Raw genomic sequence first — 19,688 nt, 5'->3', positions numbered from 1 at the left:
TAAATTCATCCATATGTCTGTGTTTTTTCCTTTGTGTCACCAGCATGCCGTAGGAAAGTTCGCCATCCACTCACTCTCTCCATGTTACGTATGTGTGTTGGGTTTTAGTTATGCAGCCTCATCCTACAGTGTAATGATGGATGCTTTAGTTAGAAAAACTATGCATTCACCTTATTTTTTTAGTAGTACTTGCTTTGAAATTGTATGTGTTTTTGTCCTTTTTTCTTTTGTGGAGCACCAGCATGAAATCTTCCCTGTTACATTGATTTTGGCTTGTACGCACCTTTTATTTAAAGGGTACCAGAGTTCTGGCCTGATTAGGTCTTGGAGTTAATAGAGTGTTAAAGTAGCTTTTTTTTATTGTAACCATTTATTGTGTGAAACAGGTAACTGGCTGAAACGCTCCTCTCTGTCTGGTCTGGCTGATGGTGTTGAAGACTTGCTGGACATCAGTTCCGTGGACAGGCTGTCCTTTATCAGACAGAGCTCCAAGGTGGGAACAAATCTCTACATTTACTCTAAAGTTCAAGATAGTTAGTTAAGAGCTTCATGTTAATAGTATTGAATTTATAATGTGTTCAAGGATGATTTCAGTTTAGTTACTCTAAAATTTCTTATGGTTTTGCTATTAAGTAAAATGGAATACTTTTTCACTTTGAGTACTTTGTGTACTTCTTGCATTTCAAAACCATTATACATATAAAAGGGTCAGGGTTAGGGTATATATATATATTTTTTTTTTTATTATTTATTTATTTATTTATTTAAATCCAGTATTAATTTATTTGTATGGGTCAAAAAATTGCTTTGGTGTATGCATCAACACAAGCATAGAATATATTTGAAATGTAAGAGTGTGCTTTAATGCTTCAAAAGCTTATTAATTATTATTTAGTGTAATCAGAATCATATACATTTTCATTATATTATATTGTTTTTTACAAAAAGAATGAGAAGTTCACTTAAATATCATGATAACAGAGTTGAAAAGTAGTTTATTTACTATTGAAGCAACCTAAAATAAAAAAACAAATAATTGAGAACAAATAGGTATAGTAAGAGACAAAGTCTAAAGCGCATAGCGCAAAAGCATTTAGAGCTTGTCCGAACTCACTTTTGCTATTTGAAAAATGGAAAAAAACATTCTGCGCCCCAGCATGGTCTAACAGCGTTGTGCTTATTCTCTTAATAAGTTATGGGTGTGTTAAGGTGCATTAAACCAATCATCTCCTATTCAATAGTTGTCAGTTGCGTCATGCCATGGCACATTTGCTATTTACATGGCGTACTTTGTGGAAAAACTGATCACTTCACTAGCAAGAAAACAGTTAAACAGACCATCTGCAGTGCGAGGGTAAAGAATGAGCCTTCTCCATTCAGCCACTTTACTTGGTCTTTACTTTTACTCTTAACTTTACTCCTTTACTTTTGTGGATAAGGAAACATCCATTAGCCTACATATTTAATTTCATTTGTCAGGTGCAAAGATTTGTTTCCAAGCTATTTCTAAATTCAATTATACTTTCCAGGGAACTAATAAATAAACAATAATAACAAAGTGTGGTCATAAAGAAGAGTTATATCTAAACACACATCCTATTCTTATGCCCCATATAGTGATGCAAACATCTCCAAAACCTGACAGGTGGACAAATCTAAACTTGTTTTTATTAAAACATATATAAATATGCTTTTAATAAATACTACTACTACTAATAATAATAATACTAATATATTAATGCAAATTGTCATGAATAAACTGAAAAAAGCCCCCCAAGATTAGGCATGGAGGCAGTGGTTTTTATATTTATGTAGAAAATAATATTTTTTGTGTATTGCTGTACATCCTGTCTGTACGAATCAACATGTAAGCGTTTGGATCTGCATAGGTGCATAACTAACGTGTTCTGTGCTGGACTTTCGACCAGCTTTTAGTTGGTCAATGGCGATGCCTTTTTCAAGTCCTCAAAATAGCAACTTGCCAACAATGCACCTTAACACACCTCCTTTTTAGACCAGCACACCTATGAGTCAACAAAGTGGCGCAAATGCATTTGCTATTTAAATAAGGTTGCACAAAATGTAAAAATTATTGTTGCACTGAAAATTGTGTTTTATTATAGTTTATGAAAAATTACTTATTATAGTAGTGTATTTATAGAAAAAAACATTATTATATTTATATTTTATTAAAGGTTTATTTATTTGTTTGAATTGTTTATTCATTGTATTTTAAATAACAAACCTGCAGAATGTAGTTAATTATTATTTTGGTAATGCACTGTTACCACTTTTAATAAGAAAATTAAATGAATAAAAATTATTATCATACATTTGGGAAGGAAAAATTAATTTATATTCATGGTGTCATTGTTAACCGTGATCATTAGTGCAAACTTCTTTCTTATAAATAAAGCTGCACTTGGCAGAGAATGAGCCTTGATGTGGGTTTATCCTGTGCATCATCTCAGGTCAAGTTCACCAGTGCTGTGAAGCTGTCGGAGGGAAGCGCTATTGAATACGGCCGAGAAGAAGAGGAGAATTTCTTCAAGAGGCTCGGTAAATGGCGGTCTGGTCGGAGGAACCCTTCCAAGCTCCACCACACAGAGGAGAAAGATGGTAGAACCCTGGGGTGCCTTTCCCCCACCCCTGTCCACAATTCGCTCTGTTGTTCGTGTGTGTGCCCGTACTTGACCTGTCTTGTGCTTCTGGTACACTCCTCTACCATCTTCCATGCCAGCTCTCTGTGTGTGTGTTTGTCCATTTTTGTCAGAACCATCCGCTGGAAGAGGAAAACTGTGGTTCTCTGACCTATGACCCTGGCACCATGACCCGCCACAGCTTTGTCAGAGTTCTCGTAAACCTTCAGCTCTCCAAGTTAATAGTTACTTGAGGAAATTTTGCAAGTCATAATTTGTAGATCTTGTAGTGTTGTTGTGATTTCAGAGTAGTGACACAAACAAATTTAAACACTTGCATGCTCATTCGATATCACCGGATGCATATTTCACCGGCTTTTTCAGATGTTCATGCTGAAAGTCGCTACATTCATTTCAATGATGCCATTCTGTACCCCAACAAGGTTGCCATGGATTCCAGGAGCGCTTGGCTGCCAGTCAGGAGGCCATGAAGAATAAGAACATTGTGAATCTGGGTGCGATCAGACAAGGCATGAAGAGGTTTCAGTTCCTGTTGAACTGCTGTGAGCCGGGAACCATTCCAGATGCTTCTATTTTGGCTGCAGCACTAGACCTGGTCAGTTCTGTTTCTTCGGTTTTGTGTACAGATAGCTGTAGAATTACATTTAAAGCATATTTATAAGGGGATAGACTTGAAAGCCATTAAAGGTCTAGTTCACCCAAATTCGGTCATCATTTACTCACTCTTGTCTTGACTTGTTCCAAACCAGTTAGAGTTTTTGTATGTTCTATTGAACACAAAGGAACATTTGTTGGAGAATGTTGGAAACCAGTAACCATTGACCTCCATTGTACACTACCTGACAAAAGTCTTGTCGTCGATCCCAGTTGTAAGAGCAACACATAATAACTCCTAGTTGATCATTTTGAAAAGCGGCAGAATGTAGATTTTTCTGATGTATCATCTGTTGAACTACATCTTAATCATCACAAATACAGCAGAAGACCTATTGGAACCTGCATAGACCCAAGGTTCTCACAGAAATCAGTCAAGGTTGGGTTACTTTCAGTATGGGGGAGTGCTGAGAGAGATCTGCAGAGTGGATAACAACATTGCTGCCCATTACATTACAAACCACAGGAGAGGGCAAATTTCTCAGGATATAGCTCCTTCTCATACTTCAGCCTCCACATCAAATTTCCTGAAAGCAAAGAAGGTCAAGGTGCTTCAGGATTGGCCAGTCCGGTGACCAGACATGAACATTATTGAGCATGTCGGGGGTAAGATGAAGCAGGAGGTATTAAGATGAATCCAAAGAATCTTGATGAACTTTGGGAGTCCTGCAAGAACACTTTCTTTGCCATCCAGATGACTTTATTAATAAGTTATTTGAGTTATTGCAGAGATGTGTAAATGCAGTCCTTCAAGCTCATGGGAGTCAAACACAATATGACCAAGGTCTAAGCAAAGTCAGACCTTACTGTCCTTATTAAATCATTAAAAATCAAGGCATGATCATATTTTTTTGGTTAACTAAGTTTAATCTAGAGGCCTTTGCCTTTCATGTAAGGCACTTCTGATACCAAATGATCAACTAGAAGTCAAGTTATTTTGTGTTGCTCCTAAAACTTGTATAGGCAACAAGACTTTTGTCAGGTGGTGTATTTGCTATTGCTACTATTAAGGTCAATGGTTGCTGATTTCCAACATTTTCTTCAATATATCTTTCCTTGGGTTCAACAGAAAAAAAAAACTGTTTTGGAACAAGCCAAGAGTTTTTTCTTTTATTGAAGACAAAGTTTTAAAAAAGGATTCACAATTTTACATATTTTGTCCCAATATTACATACATACAATGCAATAAAATCACAAATAAAGAAAGAAAAAAAAGAAAAACACTCACATCACAAACCATTCCTTACGAGACCTTTTTAAGAATATCTGTTGAGGCTGTATTGTATTTTTTTTAAATATTATGTGATGCATTAGTCCATATAGTTCTTATCAAGATAAACAGATAAAAGGTTGCCAGATTTGGTCAAATTGCTCAAGTTTTTACTTTAAAAAGTACCTAATTTGCTCCAAATGTAAAGTAGAAATTATTTCTACAACCCATAGTTTACATGTTGGAGCCTCTGTTTCTTCTAAAACAATTCTGAGAATTCTTAATTGTAGTTTGTGTTGTGTACTTGATAACAAATACATTTGTCCCAGAATTAAAAATATCAGATCAGGCAGTAATTACACCCTAAAAATCTCAGAAAGTTCTTAAAAATTCCATTCCAATAGCTCTGTATCTTAAAACAGAAAAAAAACCTATGACATATTAGCATCAACTGTATTACATTTGTCACAAAGCAAATTTATTATCAAGCTGTATGTAGCTGTTTGTGCAAAATTTTGTAAATCAACCTTAACAGCAAAATTGTATTTTTTTAAGTATTAATTCTGAACTGATAAAATGAGCTTTCCTGAATTCCAATGTAGATCCAAGCAGAAGCTTCAAAATTCATCTTTTAATCTTGTATCCGAACTTTGTTTGCTTATGGTTGGAATTACAAATTTTAAGTTGCTCTTATTATACTACTTTGAGTTAAGGCTGCTCTTTGTCTGCACAAAAATCAGTGTAAACACAAAGCCACATACTGGAATAAATTCCTCTCTGACCCAATTCAGCCCTCTTGTATTAAATACATTTGTGCCACCTCTGAGCACCTCTATGAGAAAAAAAAAAACATTGTTATTTATGATTCTGTGCCAACAGTTTGGTCTAATTTAAGCCTTAGGACCCCAAAAAAATGGAAACTGTAAGCTTTCTAATGATGAAAGATAAAAATAAAATATTTATAATGATAGTTATGTTTCTATATTACATTATCTATTCAATAGTGGCTGTCATAGAACCATAAAAAATGGAGATTAAAGATTCTAAGCTTTTGTTTGACAAAAATCCATTAAGGTTTTTATTTAACATTCTCTTTTAAACTAATAATTAGCAAAGGCTTTTTTTTAAATGCTTTTCCCCAGCTTAACACCAAAAGAATAAAATAAAATCCCTGGGTAATAATTCTAATTCTAATAATAATAATAATGATAATAATAATAATAATAATGATGATGATGATGATTTCCCAGAGATGGGTTGCAGCTGGAAGGGCATCCGCTGCGTAAAACATGTGCTGGATAAATTGGTGGTTAATTCCGCTGTGGCAACCCCAGATTAGTAAAGGGACTAAGCCAAAAAGAAAATGAATGAATGAATGGATGAATTACAATGATAATTATTATTATTAGTATTCTAAAAAAAATGTTCTTTGTGTGTAACATTCTATAAATGCTCTGTCAAAATTAAAAATTATTTTTAGATGAGCTAAAAAATGTCTTGATAATGTTTATAAATGTCTTCCCCAGGAAGCTCCAGTGGTGGCGAGAGCCTCACTCTTTGTGGAGTGTGCTCGTTTTGTGCATCGCTGTAATCGAGGGAACTGGCCAGAGTGGATGAAAGGTCACCATGTGAACATCACTAAGAGAGGTTTGTCCAGAGGACGGTCGCCTGTAGCAGGAAACAAAAGGAACACAAAGCTGCAGTGGAATGCTGCCAAGCACTTTTACCAGTGGGGAGACGTGAGTCAGATATGCAAATGTTGTCTTTTCTGCAGAAAACAAATCTTACATGCTTTTGCAGAATTGCATCTGTGGTATTTTGTCTGCATCTAATATATGTGTGCTCAAAAAGGCCATAGGCACTCGGCTGAGTGAAATTTGCCATTCAGACAGTGAGAGTCCAGCCAACATCTTGGGTTTTATCTATGATGAAGAGAGCAAGAGACGAGCAAAAAAGGAGGATGAGGATGAAGATTATCTGGATGACAGTAAGAGTGGAAATGACATGCTCAGTTCACATGAAACAAACAGACGATAAACATTTACAACATAATACTGATTTGTTCAACAGATACAGTCAACCCGACAAAGTGTGGCTGTCCTTTTGCTCTAAAAATGGCTGCTTGTCAGCTGCTTTTGGAGATCACCACTTTTCTGAGAGAGACCTTTCCCTGCCTCCCCAGACCCAGAACAGAGCCCCTTGTGGTCAGTTTTGTTATTTTCTTCCTTTGATCAAATTAATTATTAGAGATATTATTAAATAACTAAACTAGCTTATTCTCAATTTTAGGTTGAAACAAAATACAATATAAACATTTGATGATTCAAGCAAATAATCGAAACAAAAAGGATAAATGTTGTCTTGGCTGTAATAAATTAAATAGTAAATAATATCCATCAAAGACATAACATTGAACATTGGGGGGACTAATTGTTCTAGTTTTTTTTAAGTATAAGAATAATTGCCCGGGAAGTTCTAGTTCTCATTTTAATTCGGAAATAGTCATTTTAAAAGAATTATTTGAAAATAAGGTTTAAATATTCACTCTTATTTTTTATGGCCATTTATGAAGCAAATCATATCTTGTCTCGTTATATTCTGTTAGGATTACATGAGGCATGTAAATAATATTTAAATTTAATTCAAACTGCTGAGAAAACAAACTGTAGAGTGCTTCACTAGATATTTAAAGTATGGCCATTAAGGATATTTGTTGAAAAATTTTAGCAACATGGTTGTAAAACTATACATACAATATATAGTATTAAAGGTCATGTGAAGTGCTTTTAAATATGCATGTTTTTTTTTTTATGTTTTATGTAATCGAAACACAAAGAGAGGGTGCGACATAAAGTAGTTCCTGACCTTTTTAAAAACAGCCAATAGTGTTTTATTTTTTCAAAGCTCTGCCCATGAGAGTGGTTTAGCTGAAGTACATCAAATGAAAAACAAATAAGAAGAGTCTTGAAGGGGATGTGGCATGTCACATACTAGACAGCATTTGATTGGTTTTGATGTGATGAGAAGTGGACATAAATAAAACCTTTGCTCTATTTGAGCGGAAGTGACAAACTACAAGCTTTACATGTTTATATCAGTGTTATGTATTTAATGCGAATTTTGACACTGTTTTGGAGCACACTAGCTTATAGATATTCTAAAACTAATAATATTGACACTAACATCTAAAAACTTTATTTTAATTTCATAGGACCTTTAAAGCTCACCCCTAAATGATTTTTGAACTATTTTTATGAACTATTCACCCTCATGCTGTTCCAATCCCTTGAGATTTTTGTTCATTTTCAAAAACAAAACAGACTAAAGAAACAGAACAAAAAATATATATATTTAGATTAAATCAGAGTTTTTTCATCCTTCACAACAGAAAAAGAACCAAAAATTTTGTCGAAACATGCTTCAGTCGAAACAGGCCTCAGTGGTATCATACGAAGAACACTGTTGTGCACCAAAACACTATAATAAGTGACTTTGTTCACCTTTGTTATCTCTTCCACGTCAGGTCGTCAGGATGCGCGTTTACTATGAGTAATCTGACATTTTGTCATAAGAGTCAGTAGTGCAACATACAGGCATGTTATTGCCTGTAGTACATGAGCACCCTAATCAAATGCGGAAGACATTAATCATGTTTACAGCTTGACTTTTTCCTTTTTTTGACACACAAAAGTGTTCTTGGAGCTTCATATGACTACAGTGGACCCTTTTCTCACCGATATGACATGTTTAATGGTCATTAACATCTTAAATCCTTGAAAGTTTTTAATATTTTCATTTTTAAAACAAATCTTTGCATCAAATTACAAAAATGAATTACCGCTTGTGCAAGGTGTTTCTAGGTAAATTTGGCGAATATCTCTTCTAACTGCCGTTATCAGTCTCACACAATTTTTTTTCCCTTTTTCTGAAAGTCATAATAACACCATTGTGGAGTTTTTCTTTTATTATTTCATCAAATAGGATTGAAAAAATATTTGTTGTACTCTTTTATTCACTGCGCAAGTTTAGCCAACTATGATGACTTCCACTACTGAGAAACCTGGAAATGTGACCGGGTCTATTGAACGACTAACTGACATGTTTTGACAATGTTTTTGGTTTCTTTTCTGGTCTTTGCACATCTTATGACTGTTGCCGTCTATGAAGAATAGACATATAGAGCTCTCAGGTTTTCATCCAAAATATCATAATTTATTTTTTGAAGATAACCAAAGGACTTAAGGGATTGAAACGACATGAGGGTGAGTATTTAATAATATAATTAATAGCATAATTTAGTTGAACTATATTAGATTTAGACAATAGCTGATGCTGCTCCCAAACTGATGTGTTGTGGTCAACACTGTGCGTACCAGGCTTTTCTTCTGGCTCTTTCAGGATTTAGAGAGCTGTCGTTTGCGTCTGGACCCTGAACTTGGGCGTCATCGCTACGAAAGGAAGATTAGTTTCGCAGGAATTCTGGATGATGAGGATGGACACGATTCTCTGAACAGCAGCAGCCACACTCTCAAGTCAGACACCGGCTGTGAGGAGAAGAAATCATCTCAAGAGCCACTGGGTAACTATAAGGAATAACTAGATCAGTGCATAAGCTGAAGTGTGAGCAGGTGCCTAAAATTAATGCTGAACTATTGTTTTCATAACATAAATTGTTATTCTAAATTTGGGCCATTGGTTTTACTATTGTTGTGTAACTCTGCCGGTCCTTCACCACCCAACCCGGGATCGAACAGGCGACTTTCCACATGGGAGTCTGTTGCTCTAACAAGTAGGCTAAAGACCATGAACTCTAGCGTTCGTCGTTAGAGCACCCTAAAGGTCAGAGGAGTGAGGTTTACCTGCACAGCACCTTCTAACTGGCCTCCGTTACAGTTGCTACAATCAAATTTTAATTTGTACCGGAACAAATGAGATTGCACAAATGATTTGTACCTGGCAACTCATTTGGTGGATTTTTCACACACACAAAAATCAGGTATAATAATGATAATGATAATAATGAGAATGTCAATCGTGTTGAATTCATTTGTTCATTTTTTTCCAGCTAAATCCCTTTATTCATCAGGGGTTGCCACAGAAGAATGAACAGCCAACTTATCCAGCATATGTTTTAAGCAGCAGATGCCCTTTCAGCCGCAACCCAACACTGGGAAACACTTATACACTGTTGCATTCACACTCATGCACTACTACCAATTTAGCTTACTCAATTCACCTATACCGCATGTCTTTGGACTGTAGGGGAAACCGGAGCACCCGGAAGAAACCCACGTGAACACGGGGAGAACATGCAAACTCCACACAGAAATGCCAAAACCAGCAACTTTCTTGCTGTGAGGTGATCGTGCTACCCACTGCGCCACCGTGACACCCTGTCAATCATTATATTCCCTTTAAATATAAAGTAATAATTGTACTCTGTTTTGGTGGTTTACGAGGAAACGCCAGATGTCCTAGTAAGTAAAAATGCTTCAATATCATACCTAATGGGAGACATTGAAATTTTGCTAAAGGTTTCATGATAGGATGGGGTTTAGGAAGTAGCAGTGAGGTAAGGCCATATAATAAGCATATTTTTATGCTATAAAGTACAGTATGCCTATAGCGATTCCCTGTAAACCACCAATACCAACGTGTGTGTGTGTGTGTGTGTGGTCCTAGTATTCATCTAATGCCCCCACAAATATAGCAATACCAGAGACATTTTTGATCATAAATGTTACAAAATGAAGTATTTTAAAAGTTTAAAACTGCTAAATGTTTTCTGTTAGGATTAGGTTTAGGGGTATGGTTGGGAAAGAGGACAATATACACCAGGGGTGCTCAACCCTGTTCCTGGAGATCTACCTTCCTGCAGAGCTCATCTCCAACCCTGATCAAACACACCTGAACTAATTAATTAGGACTTGAACAGCACTTGATAATTACAGGCAGGTGTGTTTGTTATGGGTTGCAGTTGAAATCTGCAGGAAGGTTTCTCAATTCCAAGAACGCAGGGAACGGCCTTGTGTCCTCGGAAGAATGAACTCGGGAGACCACAAGAACAGAGAATGTGTCCTGTGAGAAATGAGATGCTGCGTTCTTCCTGATGGTCACATGACCTTCACACATTTTAAATGGAAAATTATTTAAACATTACAGCCTTCATAAAACGATTTATTGTTTTTCCCCTTTTCAAAATATATACTATGCATAAAAACATTATAAATATACGTAATAACAATATAACAATATTTATATTGTTAAACAATATAAATAAAACTGATTTTAATACAAATTTCTGCAAACAAACACTCTTAATGTGTTTATTCCTTTATTAAGATGTCCATTATATTCAGCGTTTCATTTAGGGAAACTCCTGAGGTAAATAAGTGCAATCTCTGAACTTTAATAATAAATCTAAACAAAATGCTGCGCTTCCCACCTTCCCACCAGTCGCAATGACGTCTGGGACTTCTAGAGCGAGATCGGTGCTCAAGTCTGCATCGGTGCGTCCTCGATACCAAGAATCCATCTGGGAAGTTTTACGTGTCCTCCGTTCTTGCGGTCTTGAGTATTGGAACTGAACTTTGGCAGCTGTTACACGAGAACACAAGGACGCAAGACCGCTGAAGAATGCATAATAACACCCACAGTCTGTATAGACCATTTTGAGGGATGTAAAAGAAAAAAACAATGGTCCCAACGCATTTCTTGTTTTACATGTTTAATTCCTATAGCTTCCGAGAATCCAAAAAGAGCCACATATTGATAAATAATGTTATGATAGCTGTTTTAACATTAAGTTATGATTGAATTGCCTCTTGTTACAGTTATACAGAAATAGTTTGATAACAAGCACGACATGTTCATGGGCCAATGACATCCCCACATCGGATTGGTCTGTAGTATAAAAGTCCTTACCTCAATGGGAAGTCCCCATAAAGCATTAAAATCCAAATGTGTGTTTTTGAAAGGGGAGGGGAAGCTTGATCAGAAATGTGGAACAATAGGGAATATCTTCTTGTTTGTTCTTTCTTTATTTGTTTGCAATTTGTTTCTTTGTACATGAACAAGTACTCACAAAGGATTAAATCCTCTAACAGTGAGCCTAATCCATTTTGTAATATTAGAATAGACAGTTGCACAACAGTTTTTTACACAATAATTTAGCAATAAATGTTGGACCCATATTTTTTCTGATGCACAACCCCATAGCCTGTTTTCTGGCTGTGCTGGGGATGTACATGTACATTTGATTATGAATGATTAATCTGATTGGTCTTGTTCCTTCCTCTCTCCAGCTCCGATTAGGAAGATCCGTATCGGTGGCTCTCGTTTGTTACAGATTAAAGGAGCGAGGAGTTTCCGGATCAAGAAAGGAGGCTCTTTGTCTTCCATCCGCCGAGCAGGGAGTCTGAAAAGCACTAAGATGTCCAGACAGGACTCCGAGTCTGAGAACGACGTGGAGTCTGAACGGCTGCTCTCCCAGAGTAGAGACACTGTCACTGATATAGGTCAGACAGTCCTTCTTTATCACTGCATGAATATAGTTCATCTTGACCTTATGTGTCCGAAGAATTTAGGGTTTCATTTGTTGATGTAATTATTAGGGTGATAGCCCAATGCAAAGCACAATAACTTACTTGGAATTTGTGAATAATTTTTTTTTTTGTAAAATAAAATATTATATTTATTTTTTTATAAATTTAATGTAAATTAAAAATAGTTTTGCTGATCGAACAGATACAATCTTTTAAAATAAAAATTGTATAAAATGTTATATTTGTTCAGTGATATTAATATGCCATTGTTTAACAGCTTTGGGGTAATATATACTGTATGTATTATGTTTCTCTATGTAGTGATTTAGGTAAGAGGTGGTGAATTATTATTTTTTAAATGAAGAAAATCTGTTGTACCAAGTATTAATGCCTATGTCAGACTGTTGTTGTGTTTTCCTTTCAATCTAACCCTTTTAATTACCTTTCTTTGAGCCTTTTTAGTTCGATTTGCATTACAGTAAATGATGGTATGAGTAATTAAGTCATATTTGCTCTGTAGAGAAGAGATACATCTTAAATATTTTTTTTTGTTTGTGTGTGTTGTTTGTTTTGTTTTTGTTTTTTTGTTTAAGCTCTGCCCACATCCAAAACAGAAACAAATACCGGTAATTTTGTCATCGCCACAGATACATATGCTACACCAATATGCTTGTGCAGATATTGGACTTGCTGCATGCCTAAAGTAGTTATGCAGTGAACAAAAACTTGACAGCACAGAAAAGTACCTTATTTTCAGGAGTAAAATGTGTGCCTTTGTTATTGCCTTAGGGAGCCCGTGGAGTGCTAGTGAGCCTAGCATTGAACCAGAGGGACAAGGCAGCACAGGGGGTGTTGAGGATAACTACCATCGCAACATGTCATGGCTGCACGTACGTATTAATACTCAGATTTTTTTTCTGTTTAAAGGAAATACTCTCATTCTACAAGTCCCCTCGTGTTAAACAAAGGAGGCCTTGAGACGTAGAAACATTCATTCATTATTTGGTGAACAGTAGACTTCAATTGATTCAATTTAAGGTTATCCATCGGTTACATTATACTAAAGCAAAGTTGCATAAGATTTTTCCCTCCCTATCACCATTATGTGACAGGTACAAAGTGACAGAAGACACAACTTCCCATGCCTTCTGGTCCTACCCTTTGTTATATACATTTTGGTCAAACATATTCGATTGGTACTCTAAAGCTTATGTCAAATCTTTACCACCTGATGCAGAACTTGCTATTTTTGGATATTCACAACACATTTCTCATCTCCCACATGGCCTCCAGCATTTTTTGTCTTTAGGTATGATTGTGGCCAAAAAGCTTTTGCTTCGACATTGGAAGTCATCTTCACCTCCTACATTTCAAATGTGGATTGCAGACATGACTTCGGTGATACAGATTGAAAGACTGAGATTTTTGAGGACTCATTCTATTGAAAAAAATTTTCAGTGTTTGGGGTTTATTTCTAAACCATCTAGATGAGCAAACCAGCCACTCAACCTCTGAGGATACTTCAGAGACTTAATTTACTTATTTTACATATTTAATTATTTAATTTTACTTCTTTATTCTATTTTCTGTTGTCACTTGCTAAACTGTGATGTAATTGTTATTAGTTCATTGACTCATTGTATGGGATTTGTCCAAACAGTGCCTAGTGTTGTGTGTGTTTGTGTATGTGTGTATATATGTATGTGTGTCTTTGTGGTTGTTCTTGAAAAATTCAATAAAATACAATTTTAAAAATAAAAAAAAGAAATATCAACTGACCAAGCCGAGGCTCGAACCAGCGACCTTCTTGCTGTGAGACGATCGTGCTACCCACTGCGCCACCGTGAAGCCCGGAACATTATATTCTATATTTTTATTTTACTTGCAAAAAGACAACAGAAGCTTCTCAGTTCTAAGGAGATAACATTTTTCAGTGTCAGTATCAAAAATCTAAACTTATTGGGATTTATATTTCTCAAATGTGGAAGAATGATATATGTCCAGTTAGTGTGGAAAAACAGTATGACTCCAATTCTTCATATGCCTTTAAACCACTAAAATTAGATTCCTTTATCTTAGTTTTAATACAGTAACAGAAAATTCAGGTTAATATTTAGCATCAATTTCAAGTTTATTATTATTAGTATTTAAAAACAGAAAATACAGTGTGTACTATGTACAATACATTGACCCTCTTACAGTAGAGGCAGTAACAATCAATTATTAACAATAAAAAATATGGCGCAGCACAGCTTTGTACATGCTACTTTAAACTGTTCTCATGCTCCGCCATCTCACAATATAAATAAATATATAGACAAAAAATAAACCCTACTTGCCATAGTTTACACAGGACTGACGGGATATATCCATTGATACAGATTAATTATATATGGTATATAGTTTATTTTGATAAGTTAACTGTTTTTGTGCTGTTTAGCGCTCCTCAGCACATTCAGAGAGAGAGAAAGCGATCACATTACATATATGGTTCTTCCACTCACCCCTTTCGGTGGATTGTTCCCTGGTTTTTGTTCTCTTTTTCGATTCGAATATGGTTTCCTGGCATCCCCCAAAGACTTTCTTACTCTGTCTTTCCATTTGTTCATGTTGGCTGTCCTTTTTTTGTCGAGAATTTGCTTTTTAATGTCATCAAGTAGACATGACAGCAAGAGGTATCTATTTTTCCAAGTGGACATAAATGGTTTTCCCATGTGGCGCTATTTTAATGTTTAAAATGCAGACTTAGTCAAGCGAAAATATCCCCAAAGTTCACAAAGAAAATATCTGTATACAAAGTTCACACACCCAATTAATGTCCAACTTTTAGCTTAGCTCTTTTAGCTTAGCTTAGCATAGATCATTGAATCAGATTAGACCATTAGCATTTCACTCAAAAAAAAAAAAAAAAATCTAAAAAGAGTTTGGGATTTTCAGTTATATCTTTGTGTTTGCTGCAGCCATGAAATGAATTTATTGATTATTATGTCGGAATGAAAGTATACCTTTTAAAATTTTAAACTTTTAAAATTTTAGTTGGTCTTAGTACACACTTAAACTAAAGAGTATTCAAGCTTTAAATAATATATCTTTTTAATTTGAGTCGCTAATATTCAGATTCAACAATTTATGCTAAGCTAAGCTAAAAGTTTTCCTATTAGACCGAGAGATTAGCTGAATGTGGAATAAGTGGAGTGTTCCTATAAGATAAATGTCTGTGATATTATTTTCACATGCCCCTCTTTCTCAACTTCCAGATCATGATTCTGCTGTGCAACCAGCAGAGTTTCATCTGCACTCATGTGGATTACTGTCACCCTCGCTGCTATCAGCGCCACAGCCGTTCCTGCGCCCGGCTCGTCCGTGCCGTCAAACTTTTATATGGAGAGACGGTGGACAGCATGAAAGAGAACAGCGCCACTGGAAATATCAGTGGCCGTCCCAAGAAAAGCAAAGAGGTGATTACATAACATTAATTTCCCAGAGCTCCCATTAGCAAAGCTCAAAACATGCACAACTGCACCACAATTCTGTTTTCTGATGGATTTTGTTGAGAGCATCTAAGTGACATTTGATTACCATTTTCTTCTCAAATTAATGGGCATTTGAGACAAAAAATGTAATTAGACTGCCTCTTAAAGATAATACTGCCTCTTGCATATTACATTTATGTTGAAATAGGCTTATTTTACAAGTCCCCTGGAGTTAAAGAGTTTTTTTGACTTTTACTGATGTCTGGGTCTTTTAGCTTAGTATAGTTTAGTATGAATCATTGAATCGAATTAAACCAGTAGAATCTCACTCAAAAATGTTGAAAACGAGTTCAGATAATGTTACTACTTAAAGCTTGATTATTCTGTAGTTACATCTTGTTTTAAGACTATTGCTAATGGTCTAATCTGAGTCAATGATTTATGCTAAGCTACGCTATAATTGCTCCCACCAGACCCAGAAATCAGCTAAATGAATTCAAAAAATTTAAAACTCATCCGTTTATCTCCTATAGTACTTTTAAAACAAGCCTATTTTCAAAAAAAAGTGTATTTTTCCTTTATATTCATAAAGATATGTGTTAAAAAGATATCCGACACATTGTGTAGTTTAGCAGTATTACACAAGCAAGAGAGTTTTTTTCTGAATATTAGCATGATTGCAAATGTTATATTTATATAATGTACATACATAGTTACATAACGTGACAAAAGTTTGAGATTTGATCTGCTTCATGATTAAAAGCCACAATATGAGCCATATCTCCAAACAGTACAGTGAATGAATCTGGCTTTTGAACAAATCACTTGAATGTGTGATTCAATTAATTATTCACTTGTTTTCTTGAATATATCAGTCTGTTTGAACAAATTGAACTGATTCAGTGGCTCATTAAAATGTTTAACTCCATTTGCTGCAGTGTGATCCCAATTTACAAACTGTCCATCTTACAGTAAATAATGTTTAAAAATAGAGTTAAATAGAAATTGTGTCCAGAATAATGATATATTGAAGTTACTGTTCCACTGTAACACAGACCTGTTCTTAATGTTCTTAATTTTTCAACCAAATAGCTGCAACTGACAGAACGTAGTGTCTACTTTCTCTTGGTATATTTCATTTAGGCAAATAGAAACACGAAAAGTGCGTTGATCCTAAAAACAGTCTGTCTGTTGCTTAATCTTGGCTCGTTTGCAAACTCTGTAGTGATTTGCTTGTGATTGGTAAGAAAAAAATCAGACCCAACACACCAGCGAACCAAGCTTTACAATGTTTAATGATTTATTACATACAAAAAAATCAGTTGAGAGTTTATCTGGGCATGATACATGTTGGTCCATTTATAAGTCTGTTTCTGAACAAAGCTAATATTTTACCGTTTTAAAGAGCCCCAATTATGCATTAAAAAGATCATAATTTATTTTTAGAGGTTTCCAACAACAGATTGATATGCATGCAAGGTCAAAAACACTTTTATTGTCTTATAATATACATTTATTTTTACCTAATTATCCCACTGACTATCATATGATTTGTTGATCGATTAATTTGTTTCCAAACCTCTTTTTAGAGTGATGCTAACCTACGCTGATCGGTCCGATGACACAGTGTGTTGTGATTGGTTTATCGTGTTTAGTGCGAGACGAGACGCGAAAAGAAGTCTCAGAGTGTATGTGTGAGCCCAATGCAGAAGTTCATTAAAGCAATGCAGTTAAACACCAGCATATTTCTCTGCTCTTAACTATAAGTAAAAACAACGACACACATTGAGAATTAATGCGCACAATGGTAAAAGCTGAACTATTTTGAAGCTTGGCATGTGTAATGTGTATAGGAACTGCTGACGGTGGCCATAGCAATTATAAATGGCAGAGGATCACAAGCTCACAAATGTTGTAAAGAAATCAACATGCGTCGCGTTTTCAATGCGGTTTTAGATGCGATATGAGAATATAAAGAGTTAACCAGATACACTACAATCCTCGTGGAGCGATCAGAAGTAACAAAACACAATTAAACACATTTTGCAAGCTAGAGAAAACAAGGAAACAACCATTTTAATCGCACTTACTTACACTTGTGAAATAGAGGGAGGAACTGATCTATGAACTGTGTACTAATAAAGTTCCTGTCAAGCTCTGACAAAGTCTCATACATCAATAGTCTTTTCTGATCCTTCCTTTAACAAACAGCTGACGAATCCCCCGTTGTAGACATGTAGATTGCTAAAGCACTCGTCAGAAAAATGGCAGGGACACGGCACAAGGCTGAGGCTAAAATGTTGAGGTGTTTATACAAAAATAAACTTCAACCACTGACTCTTCACAGCCTTGTCTTTGGATAGGGAAAACAACACTAACTTTCCCTCACACGTCAGTGCACAGCATCTTCGTGAAATGATTCAACCGGGATCTGCTACAGTGCTTGTCTTCCTCTTTTTCTTTCTACAGTATTTGTGGGCAAGGCCAGGGGTTTCAATTTTCCAGGTTTGCACGTGCAACAAATGGACAGGGCTTGCGTTACTCATTTAAGTTACGCCGATACGGCTAAATATTAGTTACCCGGACGATTTATTTAAAGCACTCTGAGTCGACTCTTTTATAGATGAATCAATAGTTTTAAACACGGTGCACTTTCAGATTTAAGCCTTAGCTGGATATTTCACTTCACTTAGGGCTCTGTTACACTCTGCATGGAAGGTCATTTTCAAAAACCCATAATAGAGGCTCTTTAAAATGTCCTTTGTGTGTTTAGTGTCATATTGCAAACATCTTTATATTTCATCTTTTGGTGTTTGTATATTACAAATTATATGTTTGCAAATGTTTTATATGTTTATTCATGCTACCTTGGAACTGAATTAAACAACATGACTAACTCACTGTGTCCAAAACAGACATAAGTGGCTTAGTGCGTTAACAAAAATTATGTAAAAATAATGAAACCCATTTTAAACAATGATTCTGTCTATATTGGATGCTGTTCGGTAAACTAATAAATAATTTTATTCATACCTACTTATGTTGTATTTATCATTTGTGGCATATGTTGTATAACCAGCAAGTCTATTGAAGTCATTGAGCTTTAGTATTGAGCCTTTCATATTTCTTTAGTAATTCTTTAGTATTTCTTGTAATCTAAATAAAAACATTACATATGCCACTTCAGGTTGTTCATTCTGCTGCGACCCCAGATTAAAAAAGGTACTAAGCCGAAAAGAAAATGAATGAATATGCCACTTCAGATGCAGCCATGTTCAAGCCAAAAATAAACAACTGCCATGACAATATACAATAAACAATGTTTTTTTTAGTGTTCAGATAAATCCTGCCTCCGGACCCCATCCATGAAAAGACGCCCTACTGACAGCAGTGCAGAAGGAAAAAAAGACACTGGCATGCTTAAATACATCCGAAACCAGGTTTGTCCTTGCTGCCCACTTTTGTTGGATAAGCTATTGCTGTTATTAGATGTATAATGAGTTTTGTGTGAAAGTGTCCTGCTGTGTCCTATTCCTTTAGGTGATGACCCTGTCTCCGGCTCCTCTGTCCTTGCTCATAAAAGCAGCCCCCATCCTCACAGAGGACATGTATGGAGATATCCTGCCTGCGGCCTGGGAGCTCCTGATGAGTGTGGATGAACATATGGCTGCAGCTGCAGGTCTGTCTGCTTAATAAATCCATCCCTTCCTGGCGGATCTATTCAGTTTGCTTTTAAAACGTAGCTCTTCATTTTTGACCACTGTACTACAATTTTACAGCTAAGGGGGTTTGTTCACATTTAAAGAGCCCATATTATACATGAAATAGGGTCATATTTCAGTTATATGGATCTCCAACAACATACTGATATGCATGCAAGGTCAAAAACACTTTCATGGTCTTATAATCTGCATTTATTTTTACCTTATTATCCCAGTGACTCCCATATGAATCGTTCAGTGATTAATTTTTTCCTAAACCCCTCCTTAGCGCGAAGCTAATCTGCACTGATTGGACCGATGACAGCCAGTTGTGATTGGTCGACAGCGTTCAGCGTGAGACAAATGCCCAGCATGATTTGTCAAGCCCCCGGTTCCCCAACATTGGTATGGGATCCGATCGGAGCGGGCGCCCGAAACACGCTTCA

At 35.8% G+C, this 19,688-nt stretch overlaps 1 protein-coding gene across 14 annotated transcripts in view; it reads left to right on the top strand.

Annotated features, from left to right (window-relative positions):
- Positions 1-19,688, top strand: part of unc80 (unc-80 homolog (C. elegans)) — a 120,729-nt gene that overhangs the window by 41,007 nt on the left and 60,034 nt on the right. For 5 of the 14 annotated variants that reach the window (XM_087256925.1, XM_087256930.1, XM_087256923.1 and 2 more), the window contains 13 exons: positions 387-493; positions 2,472-2,619; positions 3,083-3,255; positions 6,051-6,263; positions 6,376-6,511; positions 6,595-6,728; positions 8,923-9,103; positions 11,829-12,041; positions 12,662-12,694; positions 12,858-12,958; positions 15,326-15,526; positions 18,874-18,981; positions 19,082-19,220. In XM_087256925.1, the coding sequence (XP_087113051.1) occupies positions 387-493; positions 2,472-2,619; positions 3,083-3,255; positions 6,051-6,263; positions 6,376-6,511; positions 6,595-6,728; positions 8,923-9,103; positions 11,829-12,041; positions 12,662-12,694; positions 12,858-12,958; positions 15,326-15,526; positions 18,874-18,981; positions 19,082-19,220 (1,887 nt within the window). The remainder of the gene's footprint in view (positions 1-386; positions 494-2,471; positions 2,620-3,082; positions 3,256-6,050; positions 6,264-6,375; positions 6,512-6,594; positions 6,729-8,922; positions 9,104-11,828; positions 12,042-12,661; positions 12,695-12,857; positions 12,959-15,325; positions 15,527-18,873; positions 18,982-19,081; positions 19,221-19,688) is intronic. The other 9 variants (XM_087256929.1, XM_087256932.1, XM_087256928.1 and 6 more) reach the window with 3 other exon arrangements.

Source organism: Danio rerio, chromosome 6 (assembly GCF_052040795.2).
Source record: "Danio rerio strain M-AB ecotype USA chromosome 6, GRCz13ab, whole genome shotgun sequence".
Classification (NCBI taxonomy): Eukaryota; Metazoa; Chordata; class Actinopteri; order Cypriniformes; family Danionidae; genus Danio; species Danio rerio.
Note: the sequence above shows the minus strand (reverse complement) of the source record. Positions and strands in the feature narration are given on the sequence as shown.